Source organism: Schistocerca serialis, chromosome 4, assembly GCF_023864345.2.
Source record: "Schistocerca serialis cubense isolate TAMUIC-IGC-003099 chromosome 4, iqSchSeri2.2, whole genome shotgun sequence".
Taxonomy (NCBI): Eukaryota; Metazoa; Arthropoda; class Insecta; order Orthoptera; family Acrididae; genus Schistocerca; species Schistocerca serialis.
In genome coordinates, this window is record NC_064641.1 from 831733554 (window position 1) to 831757181 (window position 23628).

Sequence of the window (23628 nt, forward strand, 5' to 3'; positions counted from 1 at the left end):
ATTCGTGGTAACATCAGTGTAATTATTGTCTTCAATTATAAGTGTTGTTTTCCTTCATCCTATTGCATATTTCTATTTTACATCGTGTACTATACTGTTGCAGTTCTTTCTATGTATGGAGCAAATTTCATCGAGCTATGCTGACAGATGCAAAAGTTACTTTTGTGCTTATGTCCAACTGAGGAGGAAAATGAATGTTTTAGAACCTGAATGCATTTAGCAAATATTTTGTTATTTCAGATAGCTTATGTGCGAACCCTGTTTCTCATGTTTACATTGTGGCAGCCATGCTGCAGCTTTGTGTGAACAGACCAGAGCTGCTCACAGGCAGCACAAGCTAGGTGTCCGCTGGAATGCATGCTTACTGATAGGCAAAATGCTGGCAACATTATGGCATGCATGGGTGCAAGTCATCAAAAAGCAACAGCAGTGTGAGCTGAATGACATTTCTTTACAGCCAAATTTTCTAGATTCTGTTTCTACAGGCTGCCGACCACTTGCAACAAGTTTAACAAGAGCTCCCCACTCACGTGTATGTCTGTACAGGCAACCATTGTTTTTCCACAGCCTCACATTCATGCAAAACACTAGTATCACTGAGGAGTCTGTACCCTGTGGGATCAGTGTTCAAACATAACTTGGGCTAATGCTAATTACTGCAGTCATGCAATCACCAGTGCATAAATATTACAAACTGAAATCACTGTCATCTGGTCATGTACTCAAATGTGCTAAATCAAACGCATTACTTGGCAGACATGCTCTTCACCAATTATCCTCACCACAGCCTACATCCTGAACTTAGTGCATGGGGGGGACACTAAAGCTGGCTCTCTGTACGACTGTCTTGTAAGCAACAAAAATATGCATTTCAGCTTCACTGGTGACTGAATAGTTATCTTACGTCTTTGCATATAAACTGTGTTCTGCATGCATGGACTCTGCCCACCCAGAGCCAGCTCAGGAAAACTTCTGTGTGCAAAGTTTGACCACACCAACACAGCCTTCTGTTATGGGAGTGCTAGCAAGCACAGAACTTATGGGTGATGATTAGGCTGCCAATGTTTTGGGCCCATGACCCAATCATGTGGTTCAGCCAAGTGGAGGTGGTTTCCCTGAGCAATAACATCACCTGTGACTTTGCTACATTTGGACACATCATGAGCTATCTAGACCAAGACAATGTAGCTGAAGTGTATGACATAATCACCACCCTGCTGATGCAATCTTCATAAAAGTGACTAAAGGGGGAGTAAAACCAGTGAATTTCATCATCTCAGGAACAAGGGGTTCCGCGCCAAGAGGAATGCCACAACAGGAGGCCATCTTAGTACGTTCACCATATGCGGAGCCTCAGATGGTCAGACATGGTTCCAGACTCACTGTTGCATTGGGTGCCCAGCCTCCCAGCACAATCACAAGTGGTCATTGCCGCACAGACAGAAATGCAGCTGGGTGCCATTACAGACTTGGCTGGTTGGGTGCATGACACGATGGCAATGGTGTCCACTATCACTGCTGCACCAACCTATGGTACCATCACCCTACCAGCAGTTTTCACTTCATGGCAACGACTGTCTCCTCAGATGCTGACCTGCACCACCCAGTTCAGAAATTGGCTACACAGGTGGCAGCACTAAGTTTGCTGGTCAACCATTTGGCACACTCACAGCCAGAGGGCAGCAGGCACTGCAGTAGTAGCAGTTCCAGCTACCACCAAACTGGATCATGCAATGGGCAATGCAGTACCAGCCTTTGTAGTGGTATTCCTCCAGCATCAGATGAGCTGGCAGGTGGCCTTTGCTGGTAACATGCCAACTTCGGCAGTGGAGTGACAAAATGTTGACCTCCCTGCTCCCACCCAAATCCCAGCTGCAACCACACCAAGACAGTTGGCTGCAGTGCAACATCCAGGTGTGTCTTCACAGTGGAACAGCCTGGCAGTGTGTAGTACCTCATTGACACCGGTTTCAGTCTGTCTGTTTTCCCCTCCATCTATGCTAAGAGACTGCTGGAAGGACAAAGCACTGTTTCTTATGATGGCAAATAATTCAACCATAAAAAAGGCACACATCATTGAAATTTGGACCTCGGACTGTGCCACACATTTGTGTGGGTATTTACTTTGGCTAAAGTCAGCATGCCAATCCTGGGTGCGTATTTCCTTGGCCACTACAAGCTGCTAGCCAGTGTTGCAAATGCCCAGCTGATTGATTCACTAAAAAACTTGATAGGTTCACATAAGTGACAGGCTGCTTCCTTCAACATAAAACCAATGAAGTTCCCCCCCCCCCCCCCCCCTTTCGGATGGAAAACAGCCATGCTGGACAAATTTCTAGAGCTCACTTGCCTGCCTGGTGCACTGAGAAATGTCAAACCTTTGATGACCCACTACATTGTAGCTGTACCTGGTCCACCCACCTCGTGCTGTACAAGTTGACTTGCACCTAGTAGACTCACTGTTACAAAGGCCAGGTTCAAGGCCAGAAATTACATTGATCAACCATCAAGCAGCCCATGGTCCTCTGCATTGCACTTAGTCCCTAAGAAAGGCAGCTCATGGTGACCATGCAGGGACTGTTGTGCTGTTAATTTGTAAATGATGTGGGACCAATTGCAGAACCACATCTGCAGGATTTTAGACACATCTTGGCACTGTGCGGTTCTAGGCGCTGCAGTTTGGAATCGCGAGACTGCTGCACTTGCAGGTTCGAATCCTGCCTTGGGCATGGATGTGTGTGATGTCCTTAGGTTAGTTAGGTTTAACTAGTTCTAAGTTCTAGGGGACTAATGACCTCAGAAGTTGAGTCCCATAGTGCTCAGAGCCATTTGAACCATTTGAACATCTTGGCAGGCTCATTTATATTTAGCAAAATTGACTGTGCACTGAAGACATTCAGAAAACGGCAATTATCTTGCCCTTTACACTTTTAGAGAGCATGTATATGGCATTTGGTCTTTGGAATGCTGCCGAGACCTGGCAGTGTTCTCTGGACAGTGTCTTACGAATCTTGCCATGTTGTTTCTTGTACTTCGATAACACAATGGTGTTCTTTAAGCCACCAAAACTCCACCACCACCAACTAATGACCATCTTTCCATGCTTAAGAGAGGCTGGAATCATTATTAACCTACTGAACTGTATATTCATGGTCACAGAAATTGAGTCTAGTGCATTTAATCAACCATAGTATTATGTTTGATATAAATGCTATATGGAACCTAAACTCAAAAATATTTACTGAGACAATTATGATGAATGTGCACAGGTCTGTGCCTTTAGTTACACAAAAGAATAGTTCTTAAATTGTCTTCCAGAACTAATCAGTTAACACCACAGAGATTAAATATGTCTTCAGAAAATTTACTATTGCAAGAAGAGCTATTTTTTAATATTGCAGTGAACAACACAGCCTTCAAAACGTCAATAACTGTAAAACAAATAATCAAGTCCCTTGCTGAAGAATATAACTGGTATAACAAAAGTTAAATTTCTGACAAACCACTAAGGAGCACACTCATTGTGAACACTAAGTCTGTGCCAAGCATGAGTAGTGAAAAAGTTATCCTAGCTACAATCACTGAAACAATGATAAAGTGCAGGCTTACCAATCCAGTAGATTCTGATCCCTCGGGCACAATGTCTTGGTTGAAGAACAGTGATGGACAGGAGATTCAATGCTGACAGTGGCGAGGGCTTTGGTGAAGTTCATTGGTTCCATTTTGGCAATGTCACTGCCTACCGCTCTCTTAGTGCAAACTTAACTCTTTGATGTGGAGAGTACCACATCTCCACATCTACTTGATTGGTGCTTGGCTGGGTCACTCAAGCAGAATGTAGTTTTGATGGGTGCATGTTGATGCCTGCTGCATGCAACAATTGAAGTTTTGGAGTGGCCACCACCATCACTCACTGTTGTTCTACTCACTGACTGTTAGGCCCAGCCACGGTTCCGGAGGAGCTGCAGACATTTGAATTGTGCAGCTGGCAGACATTCAGATGCCATCATTCTGCAGTAGGTGTGACACAACACATAAGCAGATCCATGCCGCTACTGAATAAAGTATAAGCGGTCTTCAACAAGCCATGCCCACAAATGGTCCAAGACTATCTAAGCATGATTGCGCCATCTGCCTAAGGCCATTGCAGGGCTGGAACCACTAACTGTGGCACTATATGGCCCCTTCCTGTAGGGAAGGACACCTGTTTTCTGGACAGACACAATGGAGAGAAGCTTTATTGAGTCCAAACCGAGCCTCACAGGAGCCCTGCTGGTTGCTCACCCTGTGCACTATGCTGAACTGCTGTGGTTGTGGATGCCAGCTGAACTGCCATAGGCACAGTGCTTCAACAATGTGTTAGTGAGTAGCCATCAGCCACACAGTTTCTTCTCATAGAAGCTCTCAGGGTTACAATGCGACTGGAATGCATATGATGTTGAGTTTCTCGCAGTTTTTGAGGCAGTGAAATCTTTAACTGTCTGTAAAAGCCTGTCCCTTTGTGATTTTCACCATTCACAGCTGCACCTGCACTGTCCAACTTGCCAGCACTGTGCCTGTGCCAGGAATGGCTGGCCGTGGACTGTCTGACATGTGACTTGCGGTTGTGTGGTTGCCAGCACCATGGCATAGGCATTGATGATTCCACAGTTTTTCCCTCCAGCAATAATGTGCTGTTCAAATTTGACATAACGGGTGGCAGGAACAAAGAACCCAGTGAAATTTTTTTAAGTGCTTTATCTGAAAACTACCTTGAGCAGTTAAACAGAGAACCGACTCGTCGCAATAACATATTAGACCTTCTGGTGACAAACAGACCCGAACTATTTGAAACAGTTAACGCAGAACAGGGAATCAGCGATCATAAAGCGGTTACTGCATCGATGATTTCAGCCGTAAATAGAAATATTAAAAAAGGTCGGAAGATTTTTCAGTTTAGCAAAAGTGACAAAAAGCAGATTTCAGAGTACCTGATGGCTCAACACAAAAGTTTTGTCTCAAGTACAGATAGTGTCGAGGATCACTGGACAAAGTTCAAAACCATCGTACAATATGCATTAGATGAGTATGTGCCAAGCAAGAACGTAAGAGATGGAAAAGAGCCACCATGGTACAACAACTGAGTTAGGAAACTGCTGCAGAAGCAAAGGGAACTTCACAGCAAACATAAACATAGCCAAAGCCTTGCAGGCAAACAAAATTACGTGAAGTGAAATGTAGTGTGAGGAGGGCTACGCGAGAGGCGTTCAATGAATTCGAAAGTAAAGTTCTATGTACTGACTTGGCAGAAAATCCTAAGAAATTTTGGTCTGATGTCAAAGCAGTAGGTGGCTCAAAACAAAATGTCCAGACACTCTGTGACCAAAATGGTAGTGAACAGAGGATGACAGACTAAAGGCCGAAATACTAAATGTCTTTTTCCAAAGCTGTTTCACAGAGGAAGACTGCACTGTAGTTCCTTCTCTAGATTGTCGCACAGATGACAAAATGGTAAATATCGAAATAGATGACAGAGGGATAGAGAAACAATTAAAATCGCTCAAAAGAGGAAAGGCCGCTGGACCTGATGTGATACCAGTTTGATTTTACACAGAGTACGCAAAGGAACTTGCCCGTCTTCTTGCAGCGGTGTACCGTAGGTCTCTAGAAGAGCGTAGCATTCCAAAGGATTGGAAAAGGGCACAGGTTATCCCCGTTTTCAAGAAGGGACGTCGAACAGATGTGCAGAACTATAGACCTATATCTCTAACGTCGATCAGTTGTAGAATTTTGGAACACGTATTATGTTTGAGTATAATGAATTTTCTGGAGACTAGAAACCTACTCTGTAGGAATCAGCAGGGGTTTCGAAAAAGACGGTCGTGTGAAACCCAGCTCGCGCTATTCGTCCACGAGACTCAAGAGAGCTCTACCATCTGATGAGCAAGATGTATGAGACAGGCGAAATACCCTCAGACTTCAAGAAGAATATAATAATTGCAATCCCAAAGATAGCAGGTGTTGACAGATGCGAAAATTACCGAACTATCAGTTTAATAAGTCATGGCTGCAAAATACTAACGCGAATTCTTTACAGACGAATGGAAAAACTGGTAGAAGCCGGCCTCAGGGAAGATCAGTTTGGATTCCGTAGAAATGTTGAAACATGTGAGGCAGTACTGACCCTACGACTTATCTTAGATGAAAGATTAAGGAAAGGCAAACTTACGTTTCTAGCATTTGTAGACTTAGAGAAAGGTTTTGACAATGTTGATTGGAATACTCTCTTTCAAATTCTAAAGGTGGCAGGGGTAAAATACAGGGAGCGAAACGCTATTTACAATTTGTACAGAAAGCAGATGGCAGTTAAACGAGCCGGGATGGTTCCTTTCAAAGGGCATGGCTGACTTCCTTCCCTGTTCTTCCCTAATCTGATGAGACCGATGGCCTCGCTGTCTGGTCTTCCCCAAAACAACCAACCAACCAGCAGTTATAAGAATCGAGGGGCATGAAAGGGAAGCAGTGGTTGGGAAGGGAGTGAGACAGGGTTGTAGCCTATCCCCGATGTTATTCAATCTGTATATTGAGCAAGCAATAAAGGAAACAAAAGAAAAGTTCGGAGTAGGTATTAAAATCCATGTAGAAGAAATAAAAACTTTGAAGTGCACCGATGACATTGTAATTCTGTCAGAGACAGCAAAGGACTTGGAAGAGCAGCTGAACGGAATGGACAGTGTCTTGAAAGGAGGGTATAAGATGAACATCAACAAAAGCAAAACGAGGATAATGGAATGTAGTCGAATTAAGTCAGGTGATGCTGAGGGAATTATATTAGGAAATGAGACACTTAAAGTAGTAAAGGAGTTTTGCTATTTGGGGAGCAAAATAACTGATGATGGTCGAAATAGAGAGGATATAAAATGTAGACTGCCAATGGCAAGGAAAGCGTTTCTGAAGAAGAAAAATTTGTTAACATTGAGTATAGATTTAAATGTCAGGAAGTCGTTTCTGAAAGTATTTGTATGGAGTGTAGCCATGTATGGAAGTGAAACGTGGAAGATAAATAGTTTAGACAAGAAGAGAATAGAAGCTTTCGAAATGTGGTGCTACAGAAGAATGCTGAAGATTAGATGGGTAGATCACATAACTAATGAGGAAGTATTGAATAGAATTGGGGAGAAGAGGAGCTTGTGGCACAACTTGACTAGAAGAAGGGATCGGTTGGTAGGACATGTTCTTAGACATCGAGGGATCCCCAATTTAGTATTGGAGGGTAAAAATCGTAGAGGGAGACCAAGAGATGAATACACTAAGCAGATTCAGAAAGATGTAGGCTGCAGTAGTTACTGGGAGATGAAGAGGCTTGCACAGGATAGAGTAGCATGGAGAGCTGCATCAAACCAGTCTCAGGACTGAAGACCACAACAACAACAACAACTCAGAGAGCCATAGACATGGGTTCACAGGTAGATGCCGTGTTTCTTGACTTCCGCAAGGCGTTCGACACAGTTCCCCACAGTCGTTTAATGAACAAAGTAAGAGCATGTGGACTATCAGACCAATTGTGTGATTGGATTGAAGAGTTCGTAGATAACAGAACGCAGCATGTCATTATCAATGGAGAGAAGTCTTCCGAAGTAAGAGTGATTTGAGGCGTGCCGCAGGCGAGTGTCATAGGACCGTTGCTATTCACAATATACATAAATGACCTTGTGGATGACATCGGAAGTTCATTGAGGCTTTTTGCAGATGATGCTGTGGTGTATCGAGAGGTTGTAACAATGGAAAATTGTACCGAAATGCAGGAGGATCTGCAGCGAATAGACGCATGGTGCAGGGAATGGCAATTGAATCTCAATGTAGACAAGTGTAATGTGCTGCAATTACATAGAAAGATAGTTCCCTTATCATTTAACTACAAAATAGCAGGTCAGCAACTGGAAGCAGTTAATTCCATAAATTATCTGGGAGTATGCATTAGGAGTGATTTAAAATGGAATGATCATATAAAGTTGATCGTCGGTAAAGCAGATGCCAGACTGAGATTGATTGGAAGAATCCTAAGGAAATGCAATCCGAAAACAAAGGAAGTAGGTTACAGTACACTTGTTCGCCCACTGCTTGAATACTGCTCAACAGTGTGGGATCCGTACCAGATAGGATTGATAGAAGAGATAGAGAAGGTCCAACGGAGAGCAGCGCTCTTCGTTACAGGATCATTTAATAATCGTGAAAGCATTACGGAGATGATAGATAAACTCCAGTGGAAGACTCTGCAGGAGAGACGCTCAGTAGCTCGGTACGGGCTTTTGTTAAAGTTTCGAGAACATACCTTCACCGAAGAGTCAAGCAGTATATTGCTCCCTCCTATGTGTATCTTGCGAAGAGACCATGAGGATAAAATCAGAGAGATTAGAGCCCACACAGAAGCATACCGACAATCCTTCTTTCCATGAACAATACGAGACTGGAATAGAAGGGAGAACCGATAGAGGTACTCAGGGTACCCTCCACCACACACCGTCAGGTGGCTTGTGGAGTATGGATGTAGATGTAGATGCAGACATCATTCTGAGCAGTGGTTCTCTTTCCACACCACAACAGCTCACTTTTGTCTTCCTAGGTGCACATTCGGGAGGACGATGGTTCAATCCTGCGTCCGGCCATCCTGATTTAGGTTTTCCGTGATTTCCCTAAATCGCTCCAGGCAAATGCTGGGATGGTTCCTCTGAAAGGGCACGGCCGACTTCCTTCCCTGTCCTTCCCTAATCCGATGAGACCGATGACCTCGCTGTTTGGTCTCTTCCCTCAAAAAACCAACCAACCATCTTCCTAGGTGCACCTTTCATATGCTTAAGCTATAGAACATTGTGTAGAATAAAATGCCTTGTTTGGTATCTTCATTGAAAAGTAACCTCCAGTGAAGCCAGGGTTTTGTACTCAGAACTCATTGACATCTGCAGAGTGATTAACAAAGGAAGTGCAGTTAGCTTTCATATATCTGGTGATGTGCACACACTGTTTAGCTTCCTACATTAGCCAAAAAGACTGGCAGCCTTAATGGAGTAATGGACATAATGAGTTTGTTTGTAACGCACAGCTATGTATCATTGAACATTACCCACAAAATAGCTGTGATCTTGATGTGTGCTTCACCAGAGGGGTGAATGCATTCATACTCACAGAACCAGTACCTAAGAACTTTGAAGGTGGGATGGGAGCTTAGAGTTTAATATAAACTGATATTGAATTATTAGAGAAGGGGCCCTAGCTTAATTTTGTTAGGAAGCATGACAGAAATTTTCCGTCATTTTTGTTGGATGAATCATCTTGGATTTTGTCTCAGAAGGTCGAGAGAGACCACAGAAAGCTAAATCAGGATGGCAGTATTAGGATTTGAGCAGTGCTTCGTCTTACATATGTATCCAGTGTTTTATACAGATGGTAGCTTCTATACTGCACAGATCTGGTATTACCCATGCACTTGGTCACAACTTACAATGACCTCTTCTGTTATTTTTCCCTCCTTTTCATATTCGTATCATAACTCTCTCATGGTTCCCCCCCCCCCCCCTTACTTTTTTCACCATTGGTTGTCTATGTTTAACAATTTCACATTAACTACTCTATCAGGACTCTTAGATTGTATCTTCTTTTATTCGGTTCAAGAGATTTTGCTTCATGGCACTCCAACCTCTGTGTCATCCACGGGCTCTGCTGACAGCCATGCCAGTGGCTGATCTAGATCCATCCAGATCACTTAATCTTAATCCTTGTGGCTTTTGGCTATGGGATTATTTGGATGATGCTGTGTTGAGTGCTCCAATTACGAACTTAGCTGAACTGAAAGTGCATTGGCCGGCCGAAGTGGCCGTGCGGTTAAAGGCGCTGCAGTCTGGAACCGCAAGACCTCTACAGTCGCAGGTTCGAATCCTGCCTCGGGCATGGATGTTTGTGATGTCCTTAGGTTAGTTAAGTTTAACTAGTTCTAAGTTCTAGGGGACTAATGACCTCAGCAGTTGAGTCCCATAGTGCTCAGAGCCATTTGAACCATTTGAAAGTGCATCTTGAACACGACCCCTGAGACATTCTGATTTATTGTGGAACATGCTGTTTCTTGATTTCAGCTTGTGGCAGGCAAAGCATTGAACACGTCTTGCGCCAGTCTCACGTCAGTTACAGATTGATGTAGTTTTGCATTTTGCACAATTTCCAGGCTCAGGACAGTTAAAAACCAATTTTTTCCATCCAATGTGGTACAATCTTGCTATGGTGGATGCGCTTACTTAACTAATGGTGCCGCAATGTTGACTGCTGAACTTCTGCAGTGATGCACATTGAACAGTACGGATGGTGCGAAATGCAATTCAAATCATAGCCATTGCATTGTGATTCATCTGGTATTTGTAGCCAACCCCATTTACATTAAGATGCTTACAGCACCATCTGTTGTCAAGAATTTTTTTATGACTTTCCCTCTGTACCAATAATATACTATTCAAATTTGACATCATTCTGAGCAGCAGTTCTCTTTCCATGGTGTTTTGGAACTGGAACTTTAATTATGGAGACCCTGTATGTGCTGTATGTGTTATATGTCCAGAGCATCTTTCATTATTATTATTATTATTATTATTATTATTATTATTATTTATTAACTCTGCAGGTAAGATAACAATGCTCCTTCTAAAAGTTTCTTCTCAGTGTTCAGTTTTTATTTCTCCTTTAGTACACTACCTGTTTTCTGTAAAATCACTGCTAACGATACTGCTGCCTAATCACCTGGTATACAGTTTGTCTGATTGGGCCATACCTTGATAATTTCAATTTTGATATGAAGTTAACACTAATATAAATAATTAATTACAATCACAAGGAACTAAAATCACTTTCACAAAATGTAATCTATGGGCTGAAACATTATTTTTGGAAAAACTGTGTACTTAACCATTGCAAACTGTGCACTTAACCATAACATTTCTGTCACTTCAGCTGGTTGTCTAATGGTGAAAATTCTTAAAAGAACAGCAAACTTTGTGACACAGACAACCACCGATGGGTTTGTGCCAGGACAACAAGTTAAAGTTCCTATACCAAAGAAGACAAGGCTTTTTGTTGAACAAACAATGCGTGAGCGTCAGTGTTACAAAGGTAGGTGTATCCTTCACACGTGTGGCTTGCAAGTTAGTTTCTTAAGTAACTAATCATTAAATTGACTTCAGTTCAAACGTGGAAGCCAATAAGAGCCACTGGTAGGAGATTATTATTTGCTTGTTTGTTAATATGGATTACTGGATGTCCCTGTTAGAAATTTGTTATTTTATGCTGTGAATTCATATAAACTATACATTATGAGTCATTTATAAGGTTTTCAGCTATTATCTTATATTTGTGACTGTTGAAATGTGATAAAAATCACTGTGGACTGAAATGCCATTAGTAAAACTAAAATAATTTCCTGTCCTCTGCTGCCAGACAGTGCTGCAGGTTGCCAAAACATTTTATGGGTGATATATCCATAAACTTCCACTATGCAGAAAGTTTATTATTATCAGGCTGATTATTTGTTATAGTAAATTGTCTGCTACATGGAAAATTTATTATAATAAATGTGACTGACTACAGCAATTTGTATTGCCTCCAGCGTAAATTTTGTGTAAGCACCCTGAAGAGAAGATAAGAGAAACTAAGTCTCATACAAAGGCATATAGTCAGTCATTTTCCCTCACTCAATTTGCGAATGGAACAAGAAAGGAAATGACTGTAATGGTACAAAGAACTCTTAGCCATGCCTGTGTGGTGGCTTGTAGAGTATCTATGTAGATGGGGATGTAGAAAACAGGAATTTGTTAATATCTAATATAAATTTGTGTCTTAGGAAGTCTTTTCTGAAGGTATTTGTCTGGAGTGTAGCCTTGTACAGAAACAAAACTTGGATGATAAACAATACAAACAAGAAGACAATGAAAGCTTGTGAAATGTGATGCTATAGAAGTATGCTGAAGATTCAATAGATAGATCAAATAACTAATGAGGAAGTACTGAACCGAACTGGGAAAAAAAAAGAAATTTATGGTACAAATTGACTAAAAGGAGGGATCAGTTGATAGGGTACATCCTGAGGCATCAAGGAATAGTCAGTTTGGTTGTGGAGGGAAGTGTGGCATGGTAAAAACTATTGAGGAAGATGTAGGCATGAATATAGCAAGCAGGTTGAAACGGATGCAGGTTGCAGGCAGTTACTTGGTGATGAAGAGGCTTGCACAGTATCAGCCAATCTGGACAGCTGCACCAAATCAGTCTTTGGACTGAAAACCAAAATAACAATATAAGGGATTAGCAACCGGTTTTGATGGCTTACATCTATGGATACATGTACACACGGCATTTTCAAGGAAATAATTTGTTTTTTATAGAATACCAAATTGAGATAGAAACAAATTGTATGCATACAAAGTTTTATTTGCAGATTTAATATTTGTTGTTCCAGTATATGTACAAGGAAAACAAACTTAAACCAATGAAAGAAAACAGCTGCCAAAATTCAATTTATCCAAGACATGTAGAACAATGCCATTTAATTGTGTTCAACTGAGTCATGAATAAATTTGCTTGATTTTTATTTGATGGAATATTTCAAATTTCTTGTGCATATAGCTACAAGATATCTGAACATTTTCACATTAAAGTGTGTACTACACCTAGTATGACATGCATCACCTGGAATTACATCACTTAATGCATCTATCTGTCATTTATTTTTTCCACTCTTTTCATTTTTCAAATTTTTTTTAAGATATAGAAATACAAGATGATGTTATATGCTATTATTATTTAACATTTCAGAGATACATCAGGCTTTCCAACATGATTTATTTCGAATGCACCTCACTGCAGCCAGGGCATGTGTGCAAGCCTTGCAGAGCTGTTCTCTTCCTGTTTCAAGCAAAGAACCACTCAAGCTAACTGCTCAGGTATGTATTGCTCCACAGAAATACTTCTGACTTATGCAGAAAATAATGATAAGAGTAATAAATTTTCAGTCAAAATGAAGATGTATTTTGAAGACTTTAATATCATCAATCAATTTCATCTTTTGATTTTGAAACTTTAAATCTTGTTTTAGATATAAATTTTAACTGCTGTATTACATATCACAATCTGAAATAGTGGAAAATCCAGAACCTTAGTAATTAACCTATCAGTTTCAAACTTAAATTTAAAGATTACAAAAACTATTACTTAATATAAAACTACTAAGTTAGTACAAGAATCTGAGGTATCCATATTACCACTTTACGTACAAAAAATTACACACGTCTACTTTTTGTAAACATTGTAATTGCCCTTTTACACACCGTAGTATTCAAGAAAATATATTGATATCAAATGCATCGCAATGCATAATGTAAGTAAAATGTATGGACCCAAGCAAAGTGATACAGTGGTTACAGTACAAAATTACCATTTGGAAGGAGCAGATCTGAAACCTCAGTGGACATTCTGGTTTAAGTTTAAATTTTCTGCTGTTGCCCAAAATCACTAAAATTGAGAATTAGGACAGTTTCATGACAAATTGGGGTCAGTTCTTCCCTCTTTTCTACACCATTTCTAGTTACATAGATGCTGAGACCTTAATAAGGAAAGATATCTGTTGACAATGAGATTGAGCACAGGCTCAGATAGTATATGGAAGGGAGGAAAATTGGACATGCACTCTTCAGGAAAATGCCTGGATGGTACTTCTGATAAATTTAATGAAATCCAGTAACACCCAGATGTGGATGGCTATAGAGAAACTTTGAATTAATTACTGTAACCCCCATATCATCATTATCATTATTTCAACTGTAATACTTCAGTGAGATGATATGGATTTGAATGTAGAAATAGAAAATGTAAAAGTTTGCACAGATTTTGTCTCAGGAAACTTTTAATAATTTTCAAAACAGTTAAATAGCAAAAAGAAACTGACGACATAATAAATCCCAAAAGTGGAACATGGCATTATATAACTGCAGGAACTTTTGACTTCTGCAGCACTTCATGGTGAATTGAGCTGTTTGTCTGTTTTGTTTTACATTTTTACTTCATGTTACATTTATTATTGTGCCCATTTTAACTAGACGACATTTATTTCTGCTTTTAGGTTTTAGGATTGGGCCCTAAATTCAGATTAGCCATTACGCTTCAAAATATGTCTAAAGATGTGCCACTAAAGGGATTATTCATTGTTGTACACTGTGATGACAAAATGTACGTTGTGGAGAGACCTTTCATTGAGGTATGTTGCACCTAATGTCAAACTTCTTCATACACCGAAATTTAATAAAATTTCATGCATCAGATGGAAGTTTATTCAACCAATAAACAATCTTTCAAATGCTGCTGAGAAGTGCTGATTTAAGGGTTTTGAGGCCAGGAAGTTGGGATCTGCAGTGATTTATTATGGAACAGTTATATTCTCTACAGACTGAGTAGAGTTTCCTATAAAATTTTCTTTTACTATTTCTTGGCAGAAGAATTGATGGTGTTGTTCAACTACAGTGAGGTCAGTAGCACAATATAATTAAGTTATACACATCTGTTACTGAATTACACCAAAATCATGGCACTAACAAGGGGACCCTCCATACTGTAAATAACGGATTTTGATGCACTTCAAATATGTTGTAGAGGCACTTATCCTGAGGACCTGGCTATCCAGCTTTTTAGCGACGGGCCTTGGTTTTTGAGAAAATCATTTTTGAAGTTTATTGTGTGCCTTGTATATCCATAACATTACATTCGCACTGAATAGGTCAGCGTAATGCAGGGTAAGGTTAATGGCTATCGCACTGGAGGGACCATGTTCGAATCCTACTCATTAATTATTTTTTTTTTCAAAATCAACAAAATTTTTCAGTTTTATTTCAAAGAATATCAACAAATAGTGTAAGGTGTGTGAAATTATAACGATATATTCAGTTATTATTTTTTTCTGTCATACAGTATTACAAAATCTTATATTTCAGCGTCCACATTGCGTGATGTGCCAGAACAATATTGTGGATGATACTTATCATACAAACAACTGAAGCACAAATTTTTGCAGCACCACGCGCATTTTATGAAAGCAATCGCCTTGCAGGCACACGGTTTCTTCATAAGCGATACTGGGAAACACAATTCTTTTCCATTCAAAAAGATTTCTCTTTCATCTGCTAATTTTGATGCGAACCATGCATATTTAATCATGCTTTCAAAATTAGGGGCGCTGAATTGATGTAGGATTAGCGAATGTAATTTTATCAAATCTTTCCAGGAAGCAGTCTCTCTATTGTCTTCCATCAAGTCAAAAGCATTCTGAATAATTTCCGTGAAGATTTTCACCTGTCAGTTAAAATAAACATTGCAGGGCTGGCAATAAGGAGTGCACTTTGGTGGGATCACTTTTAGGGTGCCGGTGCTCGCTTTCCTTTCATCAGTGAATAGATGATCGTATAAAGTTGAATCGGTTTTCCCTCCCCACGGATCAATATTGTACAAAAATTTTGGCTGTCCCACATATGGAAGATTTACAGGATCCAAAAATTCTTCATACACTGGTTTCGTGAACTTGCCAGATTTCGTGCAGGACACAACTATATTTCTGTATTTCCCAGTTAATTTGTCTACTCGTTTCTTAACAGTAGGACCAAATTTTCCAGACGGTTCTTGCATACATAAAAAAACATATGAGATCTCTTTTCCTGAGGCTGTTGAGTAGTCTCGTTTAAATCTTTTTTACAGATGGGAACGGTTTTCGTTCCTTTTTCCAAAAGTGATCTATTATAAGTTGCCTGATACTGGCAGCCAGTTTGATCAGTGTCAACTATGAAGTCAAGGTCGAAATTCTCCATAAGTATTCTTTGGAATTGTTCGGCAGCTGCTAAAACTTCGTCTATCGTCGCAGATTCCTTAGAGCTGATGAACTTTGTGATTTTTCTTTGCCGAATCTTATGTTTTTTCTTGAACCACTCAACCCAAGCATGGCTGGCCACAAAATTGAAGTTTTCCAATAAAATGGGAAGAGCAGCGTTCATCGCCCACTGCTGTAGAGTTCTTGTTGTCACCTGATCTCAGAAAAAATTTGTATTATTTTCATAAGCCATTCTCTTTTTTACAATATACTAGACATATACTTCATGTCAATATGATTTACCTGTTCCAAATTCTGCCTCGCTTTGACGAACCTTTCACATGTCTCACAAGACAAGTTCCACCTCGTTTTACATCATCTTTCCATCGATATAATATCGATTTATGTTTCAATCGCGAAACTCCATGAGACTGCAGACTTTTCAAGCTCCATTTAGGATGAGCTGCTGAAAAAGCAACTGCTTTTTCTTTGTAGGACAGGGGCGCATAATCTGTCAGTTCTGACGCGAACTCTTCGGGAACGTATTTGTTTTTTCCATTTGTCTGAAAGAGAAAATATTCATAAAAAAGTGAAACTTACCACATCATATTCCCCCAATTCATCTTCTTTGTTGAAACCTATCAATTCATCATCAATAATGATCTGTCTTTTGGCCAAGAGATCCTGTATTGCCATACATATCTCATCGCCAATTGCAATGGAATTGGCAGAGATCATGCTAGATGGTGTATTCGTTACGAGATTCAAATCACGGAGTAGATTTTCAGCATATTTAATGGCATTTGTGATTTCGCCTTTTGATTCTTCGTTCAACTCCTCTACTTGTGGATCTTCTTCTGGCTGCACTGCTGCAGAAACACTTGGTTTTTCCATTTCACAGAATTCTTCTAACACACGGCACTAGAGACGCTTTGCGAGCAACTGATGCTGTAGTTATATGTTATCATACAGGTATGCAATTCGCATCTTCATTGGCCAAAACTAGGAGCTGGGGTTCATGTTACAGCTAACGGTATTCACAGGAGAGAGGACAATAATGGGCGAAGATCGATTTCAGGTAATACAAGAAGTGATCGTTGTACGAACATTTGGAACTCCAAGTGCGAACCACAAACAGAATGAATATTTGAAAAAATTAATAACAGAATATATCTTTATAATTTCACACACCTTACACTGTTTGTTGATATTCTTTCAAATAAAATTGAAAAATTCGGTTGATTTTGAAAAAATATAAAGTACAGCAGCAGGATTCGAACACAGTACCTTCAGTGTGGTAGTCGTTAACCTTACCCCTGTGCCATGCTTACCTCTTCGGCATATATGAAATGTTACAGATATACAAAACACGCAACAAACTTCAAAACTGATTTTCTCAAAAACCAAGGCCCGTTGCTAAAAATCCGGATAGCCAGGTACTCTGGGTAAGTGCCTCTACAACATATTTGAAGTGCATCAAAATCCATAATTTACAGTATGGAGGGTTCCTTGTAAAACTAGTATGACAACAATGGCAATGTAATAATAGTTATAAAATGGAGTATTATTGTAAATAAATGTCAAGAAATAAAGATATCCAAAGGAAAATGTCTAAGATTTAACCTCAGCATAGTGGCTGAAAGTAGGAATGGTTACAACATCTCCAGTTGCCAGCCTGATCTTCTCAAGGTGAACAGCCCGACTGGCTTAGGTTATCAACACTTGAACAATATCTGCTTTACCCACACCAGATTTTTAAGTAAACTGGGAAGGATTTCAGTTGTCTTTGTATAGAGATGTCATAACATGAAGTGTTGTACCTGATTATTACTAGGCCCATATCTGCAGTCACTGACAGAGTAGATCCCAGTTCCTGTTGGATCCAATGTCCCTGTTGCCCTCTCTGTGGCAAAAGCCAGATCTTACCTACATGCAACTGTAATAATCTGTTGTAGCCACAGAAATGTCTCCAACAGCTGGTAGGAGACTGCCTTGGCCATTCGCAGCTGATATTGATGCCCTTCTTTGGATATTGGAAATCCTTCTAATGACTCCAATACTTCATTGGAACTGGTGGTACACTTAACTGACTTTGGGAACTTTTGCCGTGATCTTCTTTTGCTGTTTCTTTATTGTATGTCTATCTTTGATCCCCATCACCAAAATGGTTATGATGTGTTTAGTTGGCTGACACTTTGAACTACTGGTTAGCTGCAAGTCTACATGTGTTGCACTCAATTAGGAAACACACTGTCTTCATAGATGGTCAAATAACTGTACAGACAACCGTACAAATAAGAATTCCTGCATAGAGAGTATTATAGAGAATTTACATAGGGAAGACTTTACAGTCAGGCTTGTAGGAGAAGGCCTGGCATATCATGAGCCTTTGCTCCTCACACTGTGTAGGAGGCAGCCAATTAAAATCAAAGAACCTAAAGTGGTACTGATAAGAGATCAAAAGGAAGAGTACATAAGAGACTAGGTAGTGGAAAGTGAGACTTTGTGTGTAACTGTCAGTTGGGGAAAAGGGGAGCTGAAATAGCCTTTGATAACTTTTTAAAGAAACTTACAGATATATGGTATTCTTATTCACCAGTAACAAAAATTAGATCTCCAAGTGTACTGAAAAATAAAAGGCTGAACTGATTTTCTGAAGAGCATGTGGAAAAAAGAGAAAACATGCTCATAAGCATGCCTGTACCCAAAGGACAGAACAGAAACAGAACAATTATAGGTCCTACCTTAAATGCAAACAATATTACAAAGCTAAGCCCATTCTGGCAAAAAAAACTAGCAGTGGAAAACTATATACTAAGGGCTCCCAATAAATACAAGATGACATGGGAAATAATAAAACAAGTGGACACACCAAAATGCACACAAGCAGCTCTGCTCGATCCTGAGGAATTAAAGCACTACTTTTTAAACTTGATTCAAGAAATAGGAAACAATATTAGAGCAACAAGTTCCTCAGCAATGGATGTGATTGGAGCCCCACTGCCAGGTGACCAGATATTTCAATGAAGTACTGTCATATCTGATGATATTATAAAAGCTGTTTCCAAATTTTCAAATTCTAAAAGTACGTTGCTGAACTGCATCATTAAAAAGACAGTACATTCAGTTTCTACATCATTAGCTTTTATTTTGGATAAATATTTAGAATTTGGAGTATTTTTTGGAATCACTCAAGGTGTCAAAAGTTATCCCAGTTTTTAAAGAAGGGGGACAAACAACTTCCCCAAAGCTACTGAGCAGTCTCAATTGTGCCAATATTATCAAAGTCATTTGAGGCATTGCTTTACACACAAATAAGCAGCTACAATGAAAAAAGTGTAACAATCAGTACGGTTTTCTCAAGGGGAGAAATACAACAGTGGCTGTTGTGGAAATTATGGATCAAACTTTAGTAGCTCTTGAAGACAATAACACGGTATCACTGCTATTATGTGATCCAAGCAAAGCATTTGATTGCATTCCTGTAGACATACTACTTAGAAAGCTGGAGTTGTATGGGATGCATGGGAGCACATTTGATGTGACGTGTTCTTATTTAAGCAACAGAAAACAATTTGTCTCAGACAGAAAAGTTAATTCCTCCTCAATGGAAATCAGCTCTGCTGTTCCACAAGGATCTATTTTCAGACCCCTCTTCTCCATTGCAGCAATCAATGATTTGGCTAATAACATAGCTTACTCCATCGTATGCTATGCTGATCATACAACACTACTTACTGCACCACAAAAGAAACTCTTGATGTGGCCTTGGACTGGTTTGCAGTTAATAAACTCTTGTGTTATTGCAATAAAACCCAAAACTTCTAGTGGAAATGTCAAATGAAGTAGAAAATAAGTCAATAAAACTTTTAGGTATTTACATTGTCTCCAAACTCTGCTGGGAGGGACCTATCGATCATATATGTGAAAAAATATCTATGGTGTCATTTAGTGAGCTTGGAGTACCTTATGGTGGCATACTTTGGACCATTCCAGTCAAATACGCCATGTGGTCTGATTATATGGGGATACTCCCCCCACATCAAGAATATTTTAAAAATACAAAAGAAAGTCATACACAAAATGTGTAAAACAGGTCATGTGGAGCACTGTCATTGTCTTTTTTTCCAGTCTCAGAATACTCGCACTTGTATATATCTATATATATATGAATATAATGGAAGGAAACATTCCACGTGGGAAAAATTATATATAAAAACAAAGATGAGGTGACTTACCGAACAAAAGCGCTGGCAGGTCGATAGACACACAAACAAACACAAACATACACACAAAATTCAAGCTTTCGCAACAACCTGTTGCCTCATCAGGAAAGAGAGAAGGAGAGGGGAAGACGAAAGGAAGTGGGTTTTAAAGGAGAGGGTAAGGAGTCATTCCAATCCCGGGAGCGGAAAGACTTACCTTAGGGGGAAAAAAGGACAGGTATACACTCGCACACACGCACATATCCATCCACACATACAGACAAAAGCAGACATATTTAAAGACAATATGTCTTTAAATATGTCTGCTTTTGTCTGTATGTGTGGATGGATATGTGCGTGTGTGCGAGTGTATACCTGTCCTTTTTTCCCCCTAAGGTAAGTCTTTCCGCTCCCGGGATTGGAATGACTCCTTACCCTCTCCTTTAAAACCCACTTCCTTTCGTCTTCCCCTCTCCTTCTCTCTTTCCTGATGAGGCAACAGGTTGTTGCGAAAGCTTGAATTTTGTGTGTATGTTTGTGTTTGTTTGTGTGTCTATCGACCTGCCAGCGCTTTTGTTCGGTAAGTCACCTCATCTTTGATTTTATCTATATATATATGGAAACTCATGATCACTACACCAGAGCTAAGCCTAATTCAGATATATCAATGCACAAGCTGGCAAGAACTGAATATTCTCACAAAGTGAACCCTATCAAAATTTTCTACAAATTACTAATCCATGTTCAGTCTTTGGATCTAAAAGTTTTTAAAATTAAGTGGTACAGCTATCAGATCACCCTTTTTACCACCACAACCATCATCATCATCATCATCATCATCATTTAAGACTGATTATGCCTTTCAGTGTTCAGTCTGGAGCATAGTCCCCCTTATAAAATTCTTCCATGATCCCCTATTCAGTGCTAACATTGGTGCCTCTTCTGATGTTAAGCCTATTACTTCAAAATCATTCTTAACCGAATTCAGGTACCTTCTCCTTGGTCTACCCGACTCCTCCTACCCTCTATTGCTGAACCCATGAGTCTCTTGGGTAACCTAGCTTCTCCCATGCGTGTAACATGACCCCACAATCTAAGCTTGTTCGCCCTGACTGCTACATCTGTAGAGTTCATTCCAAGTTTTTCTTTGATTTCCTCATTGTGGACACCCTCCTGCCATTATTCCCATCTACTAGTACCTGCAATCATCCTAGCTACTTTCATATCCATAACCCCAACCTTATTGATAAGGTAACCTGAATCCACCCAGCTTTCACTCCCATACAACAAAGTTGGTCGAAAGATTGAACGGTGCACGGATAATTTAGTCTTGGTACTGACTTCCTTCTTGCAGATGAGAGTAGATCGTAGCTGAGAGCTCCCTGCATTAGCTTCGCTACACCTCGCTTCCAGTTCTTTCACTATGTTGCCATCCTGTGAGAATATGCATCCTAAGTACTTGAAACCGTCCACCTGTTCTAACTTTGTTCCTCCTATTTGGCACTCAATCCGTTTATATCTCTTTCCCACTGACATTACTTTCGTTTTGGAGATGCTATTCTTCATACCATAGTACTTACATTTCTGATCTAGCTCTGAAATATTACTTTGCAAACTTCCAATCGAATCTGCCATCACAACTAAGTCATCCGCATATGCGAGACTGCTTATTTTGTGTTCACATATATTAATCTCACCCAGCCAGTCTAATGTTTTCAACATATGATCCATAAATAATATGAACAACAGTGGAGACAGGTTGCAGCCTTGTCTTACTTGTCTTACCCCTGAAACTACTCTGAACTATGTACTCAATTTACCATGAACTCTAACTGCTGCCTGACTATCTATGTAAAGACCTTTAATTGTTTGCAAAAGTTTGCCTCCTATTCCATAATCTTGTAGAATAGACAATAACTTCCACCTAGGAACCTGGTCATATGCCTTCTCTAGATCTATAATGCATAGATACAATTCCCTGTTCCACTTGTAACACTTCTCCATTATTTGCTGCAAGCTAAAGATCTGGTCCTGACAACCTCTAAGAGGCCTAAACCCACATCGATTTTCTTCCAATTTGTCCTCAACTAATACTCGCACTTTCCTTTCAACAATACCTGAGAAGATTTTAAAGATTGGTGTGATTACTGCTTTCTGTCCAGTCTGATAGAACCTGTCCTGACTCCCACATCATTTCAGTTATCCTGGGTAGCCATTTAAGACCTAACATTCCACTGTATTTGATGAGTTCCAACTTAATTTCATCCATCCCAGCCGCTTTATTGCACTGCAATCTACTGACCATTTTCTCCACTTCCTCAAATGTGATCCTAATTCCATCATCATTCCTACCCCATTGTACATCAAAATCTGAAACATTACTGATCGTATTTTCACCTACCTGCTAGACACTGTCAAATCTATCCACATCAGTCGTTCGTCATACCTTATTGCAACTACGCTGGGTTCCATTTCTTTCCTGATGTAAAGCCCTACACCCCATTGTGCTATTCCTGCTTTGACTCATGACAGGTAGACCTTGTATTCTCCCACTTCCTCTTCTTTCTCACCCCTTACCCGAATGTCACTAGCAGCTAAAATGTCCAACCCTATCTTACTTGCAGCCTATGCCAGCTCTACCTTCTTCCCAGAGTAGCCCCCATTGATATTAATAGCTCCCCATCTTGTTACCATTTGTTTGCCGAGTCGTATCTTAGGAGTCCCTGGTTTGTCAATTAGAGGTGGGACTCCGCCGCCTCCAAAGGTCCGAGGCATTTTGCTCTGATTGTTGCCAGCATCATATTTAAAGTACCAGGGAAGCAGGTTGCTAGCCTTAATTGCCCCGGGTCCCATTGAGTTTTACCCCTAATGGTTGAGGGACTGACTGGTGGATTTGGTAGTCTTTGGCGTCTGAGCACAAAGGTGACCACGACTCAGAATATGTCCGAGATGCCCAGCCATATTCCAAAGTAACTGATATCCCGACTGTCATGACCACTTACTTGGCCACTCATACGTTGCCCATGATTCATGAACTAGGACATGAGAACAGGAACCCACACCATGAACCACACCCTTTTTACCACATTAAAGAATTCTTTGAGATGGCTGAGAAGGTTATTAGCATTTAACAAATTTTCCTAGAGCTTATTGCATCATTATGTGATGTGTTTATGTTTTGTATAATTTTGTTGTTGTGGTCTTCAGTCCTGAGACTGGTTTGATGCAGCTCTCCATGCTAATCTATCCTGTGCAAGCTCCTTCATCTCCCAGTACCTACTGCAACCTACATCCGACTGAATCTGCTTAGTGTATTCATCTCTTGGTCTCCCTCTACGATTTTTACCCCCCACGCTGCGCTCCAATGCTAAATTTGTGATCCCTTGATGCCTCAGGACATGTCCTACCAACCGATCCCTTCTTCTAGTCAAGCTGTGCCACAAACTTCTCTTCTCCCTAATCCTATTCAATACCTCCTCATTAGTTATGTGATCTACCCACCTAATCTTCAACATTCTTCTGTAGCACCACATTTCGAAAGCTTCTATTCTCTTCTTGTCCAAA

General features: G+C 40.2%; 1 protein-coding gene across 1 annotated transcript in view; it reads left to right on the forward strand.

The window, feature by feature from the left end:
• LOC126474998 (Bardet-Biedl syndrome 1 protein homolog) overlaps positions 1-23628 on the forward strand; it is a 142545-nt gene that overhangs the window by 113286 nt on the left and 5631 nt on the right. Inside the window, exons 9-11 of the mRNA XM_050102537.1 lie at positions 10972-11130; positions 12826-12953; positions 14129-14263. Of these exons, the coding sequence (XP_049958494.1) occupies positions 10972-11130; positions 12826-12953; positions 14129-14263 (422 nt within the window). The remainder of the gene's footprint in view (positions 1-10971; positions 11131-12825; positions 12954-14128; positions 14264-23628) is intronic.